This window comes from Mycteria americana, chromosome 1 (assembly GCF_035582795.1).
Source record: "Mycteria americana isolate JAX WOST 10 ecotype Jacksonville Zoo and Gardens chromosome 1, USCA_MyAme_1.0, whole genome shotgun sequence".
Taxonomy (NCBI): domain Eukaryota; kingdom Metazoa; phylum Chordata; class Aves; order Ciconiiformes; family Ciconiidae; genus Mycteria; species Mycteria americana.
This window is the reverse complement of record NC_134365.1, coordinates 91,695,364-91,710,482: the sequence shown is the minus strand read 5'-3', so window position 1 is coordinate 91,710,482 and position 15,119 is coordinate 91,695,364. Positions and strand designations below refer to the sequence as shown.

The following is a 15,119-nucleotide window of genomic DNA, read 5'->3' as shown; positions in this document are numbered from 1 at the left end:
CCAAACACTCCCATCTTCCTTTTCCTCCACTTTGCTTTAGACATGCTGCTAATGTCACAGAGAATTTCTCATAAACCTTCAGGTGAATTTACTAATGCCGGTGTAGCAAGGCTTCATACTCCCACTGCAAAGCCAGGTTCCGTTAGTACAGTGAGCCCAGCTTTATGCCTCAAGAGAAGAGAAATTTACAACAAATACATTTTTTTTTACACTCAAAAATTACCTACAATAATTCCCCTGCATTTAAGATCACGATCCCAGGATTACTGTTGCATTGGGCTGCTGAAATCACCACTGTGAATCTATCAGTTAACAAAATTTACTCGTTTTGGATAACTTTTAAAAATGCAGATGGGTGTCATATTGGTTAGCACGAGGCCTGGTATTGCTGGCTTGATGAAACCTGTACTGTTAACATGGTATGTTGAACAGCCAACCTTTCCATCTCTTAACACCACACCACTGCTAAGTCTCCTGGCAAACACTACTTTGCTAGACTTTGGACAAATAGATCTCATTTTTCTAGTTATTCTCTAACTGTGGACCCTGCCTTGGCGCATGATAAAAAGCAGTGCTTTATACCTGTCCTGGTTTCGGCTGGGATAGAGTTAATTTTCTTTATAGTAGCTGGTATAGTGCTGTGTTTTGGATTTTAGTATGAGAATAATATTGATAACACACTGGTGTTTTAGTTGTTGCTAAGTACTGCTTATACTAGTCAAGGACTTTTCAGCTTCCCATGCTCTGCCAGGTGCACAAGAAGCTGGGAGGGGGCACAGCTGGGACAGCTGACCCAAACTGACCAAAGGGATATCCCATACCATATGATGTCATGCTCATTATATAAAGCTGGGGAAGCAGAAGGAAGGGGGAGGACATTTGGAGTGATGGCATTTGTCTTCCCAAGTAACGGTTACGCCTGATGGAGCCCTGCTTTCCTGGAGATGGCCAAACACCTGCCTGCTGATGCGAAGTAGGGAATGAATTCCTTGTTTTGCTTTGCTTGCGTGCGTGGCTTTTGCTTTACCTATTAAACTGTCTTTATATCAACCCACAAGTTTTTTCACTTTTACTCTTCTGATTCTCTTCCCCATCCCACTGGGGGGGAGTGAGCGAGCAGCTGTGTGGTGCTTAGTTGCCGACTGGGGCTAAACCACAACAATACCTTATCAAAAAGCTGAGATTTTGATGTGGCTGCGTACCAACATGACAGCTATGAAAATGGAGTAACTGTCTGCAAGCAGGTAATAACAGCCCAACCGGATTACCTACAGTGATGAACTAGTACACCGCACTTCCATGTACATGCACCTATGCCTCAAGCTTAGTAGGCAACCATGCTGGACATAACAGCAGGCACTTGAACCTCTGTATCAGTTCTGCTTGCTAGAGCGAGACAAGAGTTACACACTAATAATGTGGATTACAGTTATATAAACTTGCTTTGCCCTTTCAATTACCTTGAGAGCTACATTTTGTTAACATCACTACCACTCAAAAAAGTAGTTTCTGGACTTGTACTACTTAGTCACATGAACAAACATTTTGCAGAAAAGCCTCCTGCCTATCGGGATGCCCTGGGCTAGGTGAGAGAGTTGCTCCCATGCTGCCTTAGCAGTTACTGAAGAACTAGAAGTTTACTGCTCTGGGATGTGCAGGGAGTACACAGAAAGAAGGGACCCCTTCTATTAAAATCTCTTGCTAAGTGTAGCATCAACATGCAAAGCACAACAGATTAACATAACCTCATACAGGACCTAATCCTAAAAATCACAACTCCGATGAAATTCCCACTGCCTGTTGTGAGAACCCTATGTGAGTAAGAAACTACAAACCAGCTGTGCTGCAGAAACCCAAAGCTGCATGTTGCCCAATAATGAACTTAATTTCACAATTTCTTTCCAAGGTACAAGGATTTTTTTGTTTGTTTTTGAACTATGAATAAGTGGTCCTCTCCCAACTCAGTGCAGTGCTTGCAAACAGGAGGTTTAAAAATGTTGACATCAATAAGGTAGGGTTGGTTTTGGTTTTTCCTTTAGTATACTTCACATTTCTGACACATTTAGGCATTCGGCTAATGCATTTTCCCCCCACATGAACTCCTGTAAAGTGCTGGGTGAAAACAGACTTCTTAACCCCATTAATTCCTCAAGACTTGTATCTTGGCAGAGAGAACTCCTTAAAAGGTATGAAAGAGACATTAAGTGAAACAGTATTTTTTTGGAAGGGCTTAAAATAATTTTCCATGTTTGTATTTTGTAGTTTTTCAATCACTTTTACTACTTTATCTGCTTTTTTTTCCCCTCACTCGTTGTTGAGCAACAGATGCACATAAAAGGGAAACAGAGAACCTGACTATTTGCAAAATACTGCCAAGTGTATGAAATAAACATACTAAATTTGAAAATAGCAATTTTGCTTTCTCCTAAATTCAGAGCACATAAATTGTACAGGCTGTAGCTTTTATCTACTGCTACTACATTTTCAGAGAGAAGCCTCATCTTTCAAACCTGGGAGCATCTGTCTGTCCTGGAGTATGAAAATGCTTTCTATACATCACTGGCTGGACCAAGCACTTCAGGTATCAGGTAACTGTCCAGCACATCAACCTGCAAACACTTTCCTGCACATTTCAATAATAGCTTTTTAATTAGGGCTTCTCCTTATCAGCTATCTTACAATGAGTAAGCACCCTGCACCTCAAAAGGGGGTCACAGCCCTTGTCAAATGGGACTGATGTGCACGCAGGATACATATGGAAGCACACCCATTTCACAGCCTGCCTTTGGTTGCCCAAGCCCCGAGACAGCTGGCTGCTGTGCTGACTCAGAGCTGACTCAGATGAAGAGTGCCATGTACTGAATCACCTCTGCCACATCCTGCAGCACCTAGGATTTTCTCTGGGAGTCTCCCAACTGGTATTACCTAGCTTTTAAGCTTTCACTGGAAACAAAATACAATATGGAGTGGCTACAGGCCAAGTGAGCTTTTAAAAGGTTTCTGACAGAAACTTGAGAGTGCACGAAGAGAGGCAAAAAAGAAATTCACTCAGTGCTGGCCAAAACTCGAAAGTGTCTGCTTCGTGCCTGAAGATGACACAAGTGAACCCAGTAAGACGCAACTGCAACTATTTATACTTAGATGAGGCAGTGAGCACACTGACTGAACTCTCTAACCAGACTGTTAAGTGCTATTGCGTTTGGGGAAAAATCCTCTCCATCCACACTCCACAGAGGCCACACGTACTGAAGCTAGCCATTTCTTCTCTTCCTAGGCATCACAAACAAACTCGTGCTCCAAGTCAGTGTTAATTTCAGAATGTCTGAGAGCTCAGAAATTAGGTGCAAACCAATCCACAGGAATTGCTAAAAAACAGGGGAGGTAATGATTTTTTAATAATTTAAATCACTTTTTAAGTGGAAGTCTGAGCAAGAGAGACCAACAAACGAAACAGTCGAACGTGGAGTCTAAGTGCCCTGGGTTAGGATTTGGGTTGGTGACCACAGCTAGCACCCAAATGACTGCCTACCAAGAGCAAGTTTCAGGTGATGCTGGAACAAACCCCTCCTCCCCGTTCACCCTGAGGGCCGAGGTGGCTCATGGACCACAGCAGAGGGAAGGTGCCTGGGCAGGCAGAGCGAGGGTGGGGAGGGAGGCAGGCAGGCGCATGTTCTCACCTGAGGCCGCTGTAGCGTTTGTAGGGGTTGAAGCAGCTGCTTGGTTCCGGGCATGAGCAGGGATGAGGATCGAAGCCAGAGATGGGTTACTTGACAGTTCTGGAGAGGAGGTGGAACAAACAGAGTTAGCTCATTGTCCACGAAGAGCCCCGCATGCAGGCTCAGCTCCTCGGGTTTAACCCCCTGTAACAGCAACCTTGGGTGAAATGCATGCCCTTACAGCCAAAGGTCGCGTTACGTTTTCTTCTTTGCTGACCAGCGAGAGGAAACCACAGCCAGATTCGGCAAGGCAGTCTCCAAAGCAAGACTGTCAAAACTACAAGTAGTGGTGCAAAGGAAGTACTTCCTAGAGAAAGACAGCGGCTTGGGAGTTAGCAAAGAACCAGCCAAGCCTGTTCCTTATCAACGGCCTGATAACGCTGTTTCCTTCTGAGCACTGGAAGGATTCTCTTCACAAACCCACTCGCAATCAGTCTCAAGAAGGCTGATAACAGTGGTGCTGCTTTGGGCACTGGTTCAGCAAGCAAGCAGCTGCCACAGTTGCTCCAAGAGCTGCAGGGATTCAGTTCTTTGGCTCACTCAAGCATCACTTTCTCAAGGACCCAGGAACCCAAGACCAATCTCTCACAGCAGTCTCCTTGAGCGAGGCCAAGAAGAGGTGACAACTCCTTTAAAAGCACAGGGAAAGGCAAAGGGAATTGGTCTGCTGGGCAATTTAAATGGAGAACAAAATGATGCAACCATTATTTCTGAAGACATTAACCAAGGAAAAAATAGTCATGTCTTTTAGGCTCCAAATCTAATATAGCTTCAATGCGTATCAGAATGAGAAACAGGCATCTTACAGTCACAAATGTGGGAGGATTAAGGGCAACGCATTGCCAACAAATGACAATCTTCTGGCACCCTTTCAAGAGAATCTAGTGCCTCACAGAAGGTGGGACTGAGCTGAGACAAGACAGGTCCTGTTTGTTTCAGAAACAGGAGTGACTGACTGTTTCTTGAGAAAGCAACATCCAGTGAAAAGGATGTGAACAGTCACCTCACGGAAGGAGACTGATGACTTTTGGAGCTCCAGGAGGTCATCTGGAGGAGAAATGAGAATAGACAGCTTTTTACATAAGACCTCCAGATAGCAAGGGCTGTACAGAAGCCAGTCCAAATCACGCCATGGGTTCAGTAAGGTGGTTTTGTACACAGTCTTAAATTATTTGGGCTCATTGTTAAGAGCCTATTGCTTTTCTTTAACACAAGCTTTAAACTTAGAGCCTAAAGGGATCAGCAGTCTACTTGGTGGGTTTTTTTTTTTTCCTCCATTAAGTAACATTAAGTTTCTTTACTGCTGGGAGGGCAAGATGCAGAAGACTCTTACCTGTTTACAAGCCTCTTACTACTACACATTTTGAGACTGCATTTCAGCACTTATGAACACAAGCTCCAGTCTAGAACCAAACAGAAGTTGCTACATTACCTGCAACCCATCCAATCTACCCTGTAATACTCCATTCAGGTCTAAGCAGACCTAGCTAGTCCTTCTACAAAGCCCCAATACTCACAGCATTTGGACAAATACTAATCCTCAAATTCATGTGGGAATAATTCAGAATTCATATATTCATAATGTAATTCAGAATTCATAAGTCTCCATTTTAAATGGAAAAATAAAGTGAATAAACACGAATCCTCAAGTATCAAAGCTGAACACCAGTAATAAATCTGTAATACTAATTTGGGTATTAGCTGCTCTGTGCTAGAAGATGTTGCTCCTTTAGTATTTTTTCCAAAGCTATTTCTCACATCTGTTATTACTGGGAATCTGCTGTTTACCTTGCTCTTTTAAAAGTTTCTATCACCCCCGCATTATTTTCTGCTCATCATTGGCAGCAACACAGGGCTGTGACCCAAACAAAAGTAGAGCTAAAACATCAAAGAAACCAAATGACATTTGTTACCTTCCAGTGCTAAGCAGTGCCTCGAGGATGCAGTTATAGACTGCCTGCATTGCTGTAGCCAAAGAACCAGCTGATCCAACAGAACAACACTTGCAACAGCACTTCAACCCCATTCTCATTCCTCCCATACGTTCATCTAATGCCATCAGAACACCTCCTTTCGCAGCACCAATTATGGCAAGTATACTGCTTTTTTTGTTGTTTTTAAGGCAACTGCAACTATTTCTCTGAAGCTACCTTAAAGAATTTGCATAGAGACTAAAACACTGATCTTGTTCCCTTCTTCTCAAACCCCACATTGTCTTTCTTGGTATAAGTTTCTTAAATTCAGCATGTTCTGAATGTCTCGACACTTCACTTAGCAGGTCAATTCAGACAAGAAATAACCAAAGTAAATTGAAGTTCAATAGCAGCTTTGCTTGAGAACTTGTTTGAGTTTTTGTTCTGCTGTATTTTTGCAGCTATCCCGTCTGTAAGGATGAAACATGTCAATACTGAGGAAAAAGCTTGGCCTGTGGTATCTGCAGTCTACAAAGTATTGAGAACCTCTGTTCTCAGTGATTTCCAACACAGTATTTGAACAAGCTGTTGAACTGTAGACTCCTTATCTAAATAAAAATTAGCAAATTAGATTACCAAATGTGACGCCCATCTTCAAGAAGGGCCGGAAGGAGGACCCGGGGAACTACAGGCCTGTCAGCCTGACCTCGGTGCCGGGGAAGCTGATGGAGCAGATCATCCTGAGTGCCATCACACAGCATGTAGAGGATAACCAAGGGATCAAGCCCAGCCAGCATGGGTTCAGGAAAGGCAGGTTCTGCTTGACCAACCTGATCTCCTTTTACGACAAGGTGACCCGCCTAGTGGATGAGGAAAAGGCTGTGGATGTTGTCCATTTAGACTTCAGTAAAGCCTTTGACACGGTTTCCCACAGCATTCTCCTGGAGAAACTGGCTGCTCATGGCTTGGACGGGTGTACTCTTCACTGGGTAAAGAACTGGCTGGACGGCCAGGCCCAAAGAGTGGTGGTGAATGGAGTTTGCTCCCGTTGGCGGCCGGTCACAAGTGGTGTTCCCCAGGGCGCTGTGTTGGGGCCAGTTCTGTTTAATAACTTTATCAATGATGTGGATGAGTGGATCGAGTGCACCCTTAGTAAGTTTGCAGACAACACCAAGCTGTGTGGGAGTGTTGATCTGCTTGAGGGTAGGAAGGCTCTACAGAGGGACCTGGACAGGCTGGATTGATGGGCTGAGGTCAATTGTATGGGGTTCAACAAGGCTAAGTGCAAGGTCCTGCACTTGGGCCACAGCAACCCCATGCAACGCTACAGGCTTGGGGAAGAGTGGCTGGAAAGCTGCCAGGCAGAAAAGGACCTGGGAGTGTTGGTTGACAGCCGCCTGAATATGAGCCAGCAGTGTGCCCAGGTGGCCAAGAAAGCCAATGGCATCCTGGCTTGTATCAAAAATAGCGTGGCCAGCAGGACTAGGGAAGTGATCGTCCCCCTGTACTCAGCACTGGTGAGGCCGCAGCTCGAATACTGTGTTCAGTTTTGGGCCCCCCACTACAAGAGAGACATTGAGGTGCTGGAGCGTGTCCAGAGAAGGGCAACGAAGCTGGTGAAGGGTCTGGAGCAGAAGTCTTATGAGGAGCGGCTGAGGGAACTGGGGTGGTTTAGCCTGGAGAAAAGGAGGCTGAGGGGAGACCTTATCGCTCTCTATGCCTACCTGAAAGGAGGTTGTAGAGAGGTGGGGGTCAGTCTCTTCTCCCAGGTAACAAGTGACAGGACGAGAGGAAATGGCCTCAAGTTGCACCAGGGGAGGTTTAGACTGGATATTAGGAAATTTTACTTCACTGAAAGGGTTATCAAGCATTGGAACAGGCTGCCCAGGGAAGTGGTGGAGTCGCCATCCCTGGAAGTATTTAAAAGAAGTTTGAATGAGGTGCTTAGGGACATGGTGTAGTGGTGGTCTTGGAAGTGTTAGGTTTACAGTTGGACTCGATGATCTTACAGTTCTTTTCCAAGCTATAAGATTCTGTGATTCTGATTCTGTAAATCAAAATTGCAATTCAAGGTTGGGTTAATTACAACCAATATTGCCGCAAGAAGGTACTGTGATCAAGGCAACCCCGACAAAGTTTTCAATACCATGATATGAACAGAGCAGCTATCCCAAGTCATTTATGAGCCAACTCCCATTCACATGAGCTGGAGGAACATCTTTGGCTTTTTCTCCTGATCAAATCATGCCATTTGCAGCCAGTTTACATCTCCAATAAGGAACAGGAATGAAAATGTCCAGTTTTACTAGAACACCAGATCATCTTCATTCCCCAAACACAAGAAAATGCTTGGTGCTGGGAAATAGTGCAGTGCTCTTTCTCAGTTTTGTTGCGTTTGATATACCAACACTCTAAGAATCCCCTGGAAAAATTAGTCTTGTATCATGTTTGCTTTGTCACAATAACAAACTTTCCATGTAACTCAAGTTATTTCAGCAGTTTCTCCTCAACCTAGAAGAGTTCTGGAAGCAGCACAAGTGTCATCATTTTCCTTTCTTCCCCCCTCCACATGCCCTGAGCAGAAATACTCTATCTAAAAAAACCTAGATGGCACTCAAATGGTCACACTAAGGATTTCTGGTCACATTGAAACAATTTGGTTAGAAATGAAGGGGAGATATATATATATATATATATATATATATAAAAATTATCTTTTTCTAAAGGTCATGAGCCAGGCTCATTTAAAAAAAAACAAAACACCACACAAAACCCCCACACTTTAACAAAACAACAAAAAAAAAAAGTCATTTGTCATCAAAAAGCATGATAGCCATTCCTAAGTGCTGAATCACAGAAGCATTTTACAGTCTTTAATGGCCAACATGGAGTGACAGTAACATTTGTGACCCAGCACAATCACCGACATGTTACAAGAAGTTTAGGAAATGGTAGTCATTTCACAGATTGTTTGAAAATTCAACTTCTAAGAGAAAAATTGCTTTCTGTCTTGCAGGTCTAACAGCCGCTGAACTACGGCTCCATGGCTAGTCGAGATACCTCCTTGGCCAAAATAATTTTTTCAAACCCCAATTAGCACTTACATTTGTTAACATTTGTTTAAATACTAAGAGAAACTTACAGGCAAGACATTAAGAATGACCAGATAAAGCTCTCTTCAACAGATCTTATCTCTACAATAAAGTAAGCACCCACATGCCCCACAACTACTGCTGGCAGCCAAAGACCATGATCTTTATCTTCCATATACTCTCACTGCTCTTTTTCTAGACTATATCTGAGCAGCATCAGTGCCCAAGATCAGCAGATTTGGTATGATGCTTAGGTTCTTCCTGAAAATCAATCCAATGCATTAATAGTCAGATTTACGTTGTTATTTCTAACAGTTTTGCCTTCAAGCCTTCTGCAGCTACCTCCTGCTTCATGGGTTTCAGGCAACTGGATATAGCCAAATAAAACACTTCTAAAACTTAATATTGCCTGTTGAAAACAAATGCCATTCAAAAGAAAAGGACATCTTTCATTACTTTTTAGATTACCACAGATGACTTAACATGAGTCATCATCTGATTTCTAACGACCTGATCTATTTCCCAGTTGGGATTTCTGCTCTGGACTAGCCAATTTGACAGGATCTTGCACAGAGCTAAAGAGTGAGGACTGCACAGTGATCACAGGAGGAGCAAAAGCTTCTTGCGTATCTTGCTGTTGTAATCAGGACTGCTGCTACACAAGACTCACTGCTGCACGTTTATTCATTACAAAGGTCTTAAAATCACTGCGCTAAGCAATGTATTTGTTTATTTTAAAAAACTCTGCTTATTTTTTTGAGTTTGGCCAGTCACCTGCAACAGAGCTTATTTGGAAACGTGTTCATGACGAGCCTCTGTCCTGCCTTCTCTTTTTAGATGGTATAACTGGCACCTGCTGATGACAGAAACCTACTTTTTTTAATCTTAAGGAAATCGCTCTACTGGAACTGATTTCTCTTGCCATCCCCATGAGTCACTGTGCAAGGGGAAAGCATGTTAGCTCCTTAGGATGGCAAAAGAGGAGCTTTAAATTTGCTTGAGCATTAGAGTAGCTTACCCAGCAGTTCCTGCACTGCCTGGGGGGAAAGCAAGGACACATTCCCAATACATACGCTTATTTTTCCCCTAAGGATTTTTAAAAAGACTCACTATAGAGCTTTCCAACCTTTTTTAAAATCCTTGTTCTCATGTAGTAGATAGGCCCAATCTTAACATCATTAAGAAAGAATAAGAAATACTTGCAAAAAGAACAGGGGTGAAGCTGTATTAAGATACTGGGATTAAAACTATCCTAGCTACTGAAGATGGCCTTAGAGTGGGAAGAAAAGGCAATTGATGAGTATTGTAACAAGGAAGGACCTGTAACATAACTACTAAATTCATAACAACTGATGCAAGAATCAGCACAGAGGACAGTGACCTGGAAGCACAAGCTATTTTCTTGAACACTTTAAGGTGTTCATACTTCATAAATGTTTTAGTATATTCAATATATTTACCTTCTGCAAGGCAGCCACTCAAAGCAAGTTAAAAGTTTATTTCCAGGAAGCTTAAAATACTACTTTGTACAGAGACAAAGCTTTTTGCCCCTCTCCTCCCTGCCCCCCTCTTTTTTTTTTTTTTTTTTTTTTTAAATAAAAGGGCTCCACATGTTGAAGGAGAGGGATCTGTTTCATTTTCTGGCAGATGGGCGTTGCATGCACTAAAGAGTTTAAAAAATTACATTGATGCTAAGTGAGCCAAAAGGTGTTTTAGAAAATGCACACAGATCTATTCTTGCTCAAAGGGTGAGAATTGGCAGCTAATCACTGGAAAAAAAAAAAGTGCTGCAAAATTAATTACTAGCATATTTATATGCCATACTTCTCACATTCTCTGTCTTGGCAGGCAAAACTGTTCTAGGGGGATATCAGTTTTACATTTCTGACTTCTGTGGAAAAAAAATATGAATGGTTTAAAAATTTGATACCAGTCTGGCTTCAAATAAAAAAGTTAGTTGTCCGTCATTTTTACAGTTTCTAAATGACTGAGTCCATGTAATGCCAGCTGAACTGTACAGCATGTAAAATCTGGACAGTAAAGTCTCTGTATTTACCTCACATCCAGAACCAAAATGGGCAGCAACACTACAAAACTCCCTGCCAAACCTAATATGCATTACTCCTCACTCTAGCATTTCAGGTACGAAGGAGCAGGACCATCTCCGAAACGACAATCTAATCTCCATGGTCCACTGACTCTGATATTTCACGCAAAACCATCAGCTAGGTTACAGACATTGAACTGCAAACATAAGCCATCTTGATGCAATCCAACAGTAAACAACCCTTGGTCCCCTGCACTAAATTTGAATTGAAGGCACCAGACATCTGAAAATGCTGTAACCCATTTCTCCGAGTCCCTTTCCTCTCTTTTGAAATGGACAACCGCTTAATAACCTTAGTCCCGCTCGGAGATTTTTTACTTTTGAGGGAGTGACATCTGCATTATAGTGAACATTTATCCCAGTGCTTCTTCCTAAAGAAGGGATCTTTCAACGCTCACAGGCTACCTTGAGTGGTGAAATTGAAGAGCGCAGGTTTCTCTCGCCCATTTGGTAACTTGACATTTGGGTCCCGTAGTTCATCGAAGAAAGAGTGCGCACAGGCCTCCAGGGGAGTCAGGCGGGCAGTGGGGGTGTACTCCAACAGACGGCTACATAGCGCAATTGCTTCTGGTGGAGTGCGGGGCCGGAAGACCTAAAAAAAAAAAAAACCAAGCAAGGAGAAACAGGTTGTCTGGGTATGTTTCTTTTCTTTGCTGACCAGAAGCAAGTCAGAGCAATTAAACCTCTCATTGCCCAACAAGCTGGAACAAACTTGTGGTTTGTGCTAATCAAAGTCCTTCAGTAAGGATGGGAAAATCCAGTTCCTGGGGTTGAGAAAGGGTTAATTGCAACGTCTTGCAGTAGAGTGAGTGTACAATGCCAGCAAGAGACTTCATGAGAGCGCACTCAAAAACAATTCAAACTGATGGGGAAATGAGTATGGGGAAAACTCATTCAAAAATCATGACAAACATACACAGGTGCTACCAGCCATGCATGTGGGGTGGAGTGAAGGTGGGAAGGAGGGTTCAAATGAGCAGGATTCACTGAATGTAAAACTGAATAAGGCCCCACTATGGTTTTGGGTTGTTGGGGGTTTTCTGGGGGGGGGGGTGGGTTGTTTTTTTTTTTTGTTTTTTTTTTTGGTTTTTTTTTTTTTTTGGCTAGTGAATGAAGTCTTACTAACATGGACTTTTGCAAGCAGGCAGGTCAGATTGTTGCTATGGAGGCTGCTGTTCAACTTTGGAGAACAACAAGGAAAGCACGGGTGGGGTGCAGGAAATGTCTAGCTCTAATTTGCAAGTTACTCCTTCCATGACCTTATTCTGGCAAGTCATTCCCATAAGTTTATTGGGATAATTCCTGCACATTTGGTATTTGTAAGGACAGCTGAAAGTTGCGTCAAGAGAATGAACTATTTTACTGTAACAGATTTTTACCTTGAGTGGTTACAAAAAGGAGTTCTTCACTGCAGCTTTGTTTTAAACCTCTAAGAACGGTTCTACTCTCTGCTAATCACACCCCCATCCTCCTTTCTAATTACGTCAAAAGCAAAATATGAGTTAATCATGTACATGACCTGGACGGCCTCCTCAAGCACTTGTGTCTCGCTATGTTGCAGGTGATATGCAGGCTGGGGAAAAGGGAGTGGGGTGTGTGCGACTGTTAAGTTCTGATGCCAGCATTTTTGGTAAAAATTGAGCTAATCCAAAATGCTTTTGCACCAGTGCAGGTGAACACAAGCCACACAGCACCAAGGAGAAAAAAAAAAAAAAAAAAAAATCAGTGCATGACATGCTAGTTAATCACAGATGAGGAACTTGAGGAACTTGCACAGGCACTCGTTAAGTAGGTTTTAAGCCAAAGACATATGCTCTTGTGAATGAGAATCAAACACAAATGCTAAGTTCTCCAGGGACTGAAATTTTATCCCCTTGGTGCCCAGCTGGCTCAGGAGCACCCAGGTTTGCTGCAGTGCGTGCTGTGCTAACTTGTGTGGCAGGGAATCCTGACTAGAGGAGTCAAGAGCCAAGTACCAAAAGAGCAGAATTTATTTCTACTACTGCATTATTGCAAAACAAACAAAAAAAAAGTGTTCGCAGGAGGCCTGTAATGACAAAAGGAAAGGCTTTAGCTTAACACTGCCAGCAGAGAATTCTGCTGACCACTGTGCCATGAATATACGGTTACGTGGCGGGGCAGCAGAAGCTGTTCAGCACCAAGACCGGTTGCCTGCAGAGCTCAGATTGCTGACCACAGTGCAAAGTGGATGCAAGTATCACTTCCAAGTCACCGCCTGACCAGAACAAAATCTAAGACTGTGTCCAATTAAAAAAAAAAAACAAAAACACAAACAAACCAAAAACAAAACCACCAAACAAAAGCTCTTTTTTTTACCCCATGGTAAGTAGCACAAATGAGTATGTCTTGGGGTAAATCCACAGAAGTGAAGTCGCTTGGTATTTAACATGAGGTAAAACTACTGAGGGCTCCCTCATCCACCTTCTCACTGATGTTTTAACAGGCTTGATTTACCACAGCTTGAAACTGAAGTACTTCACTCTTAGCTGTGTTTTTCCTTCAGGACAGCTCACCTATCAGCTACTATACAGATTTTAAAAAGAAAAAAAATAATTTTTTTCCTTAAGGCAAAGATGAGAAGCCCTTATCTTGAACAAATTAGTAGGCAGACAGTCGCAAATCTGCTATCTGTAAAAGGAGTACTCGTTTGTCCGCTCAAACTCCTCATTTTCAAGTCAGTGAAACCCTAACATCTGTTTCCTAAACCCTGTTGAGAACTGCTCAGCCTGCCTTTGGATCAGAAATTAGTCACTTAGGGCAGGCAGTTCCCAAAGTCTGCCCTAACTGCTTCAAACCAGGGAGGAGAAAAATAAAAAAAATAAATTAGAAGGCCTCACATGGCCTCCTCCTGCAACAAGTAGTGACTAACACATGAAGTGAGTTACAGGTCCGTACCCATCTCTTCTCTATCACCTTGTGTTACAACATTCGCCTGGCTGCTGCCTCAAGGATGCGGTTTGAACTCAAATATTCCACTTCTAGCATTTTTCTTTTTTTCAAGGCTAGGCCTAGTAATTTGAAAAAATGTTTAAGTACATACCCGTACTCCTGAGGTGAAATGTCCTGTTCCTGACGAGTCCTAAAGATGATAATGCAGTGAAATAATCCAAACAGGGGGAGTCAATCCAAAAGAGAATAGTCCAGCAAGGAAAAATATAGCCAATATTATAAGAAATCCATGGTGTGGGGGACATAGAAAATGTTTATACAATTAGAAACTTTAAACATCAGTCTCCATAGCAGCAAGTCCAACTTCACCACAGTGTATGCCAAAAAAATCGATTGTGCAATGGTGAGGCATAGTATAGAAACATTTCTATATTAAATTTATGTTCCAATGCCAGTGCCTTTACTAAAAAAATAAAAAAAATTGAAATCAAAACTCTAACTTGAACTAAAAGGGTAATTGAAATTCCCATTATAAAGAATTTTCAGTCCTTGGTCCTGGATAGAAACGTCCACAGACAAGGGGGCCAGATTAGTTTGTCCCCAAAGGTGCATCCCACTTGTAAATCTGTCCCAGAGACACAATGTAAACTTTTGGGTTGTTTTGGTGTTTTGTTTTGGTTTTTTTTCCCCTCCCCAAAAAACCCAAACCCCTAGCAATTTATAATTTGTGCTGAAGAGAAAGTAAAAATCCGAGATCTGTACTTTGAATTTGGATGCTTTTAATTTGTGTGAGCTACAAGTGCCTCAGGCCGCCGCGGATTATTCTCCATTTTGGATTGACTTCCCCCGCCACTGGATTTTGTTTGCTGGCGTTATCTCTTTAGGATTCTTCAGGAACTGGATGTACCACCTCAGGAATGCGGGTATGGACTGAATTTCTCTCTATTGCGGGTTTATTCCCCCTCATACCCGTCGCACCCGTTACTTAAGAAATTTTTTTCCCCTCAATTTGTCCCCTCCCGCCTCCCTTTTGAATAATGCCCTAAGAAATAAAAGCAAAACCCCCTGTGGTCTTTTAGCTCTTCCCATTCAACACAGTTCCACCGGGAAAGCTGCCCAATTCGCCCACCGAGAACTACACGAGCGGCTGCCGCCCGTGGCAATGGAAACACCAGCGCTTCCATGCCGCGGGGCGCCGACACCAAGGCAATGCTGGGCCGGCGCTCCGTGGTGGGAAGGGGTGGGAGGACGGACAGATGGCGGGACTTGTGAGGTGTGAAGCCCCTCGCGCGTACGGCTCAGTGGGAGATTAAGGTCTCTGTAGTTCTCAGTGAGGGAATCGATTTAGTAAATAATCCGCGGATTATTTTTAGTCTGCGGA

The 15,119-nt window shown here is 43.0% G+C and overlaps 1 protein-coding gene across 2 annotated transcripts in view; it reads right to left on the bottom strand.

The window, feature by feature from the left end:
- Nucleotides 1–15,119, bottom strand: part of GSK3B (glycogen synthase kinase 3 beta) — a 156,139-nt gene that overhangs the window by 3,961 nt on the left and 137,059 nt on the right. Inside the window, exons 9-11 of one of the 2 annotated variants that reach the window (XM_075512366.1) lie at nt 13,890–13,928; nt 11,234–11,420; nt 3,678–3,776 (exon numbers count right to left, since the gene is read on the bottom strand). In XM_075512366.1, coding sequence (XP_075368481.1) covers nt 3,678–3,776; nt 11,234–11,420; nt 13,890–13,928 — 325 coding nt within the window. The remainder of the gene's footprint in view (nt 1–3,677; nt 3,777–11,233; nt 11,421–13,889; nt 13,929–15,119) is intronic. The other variant, XM_075512377.1, reaches the window with a different exon arrangement.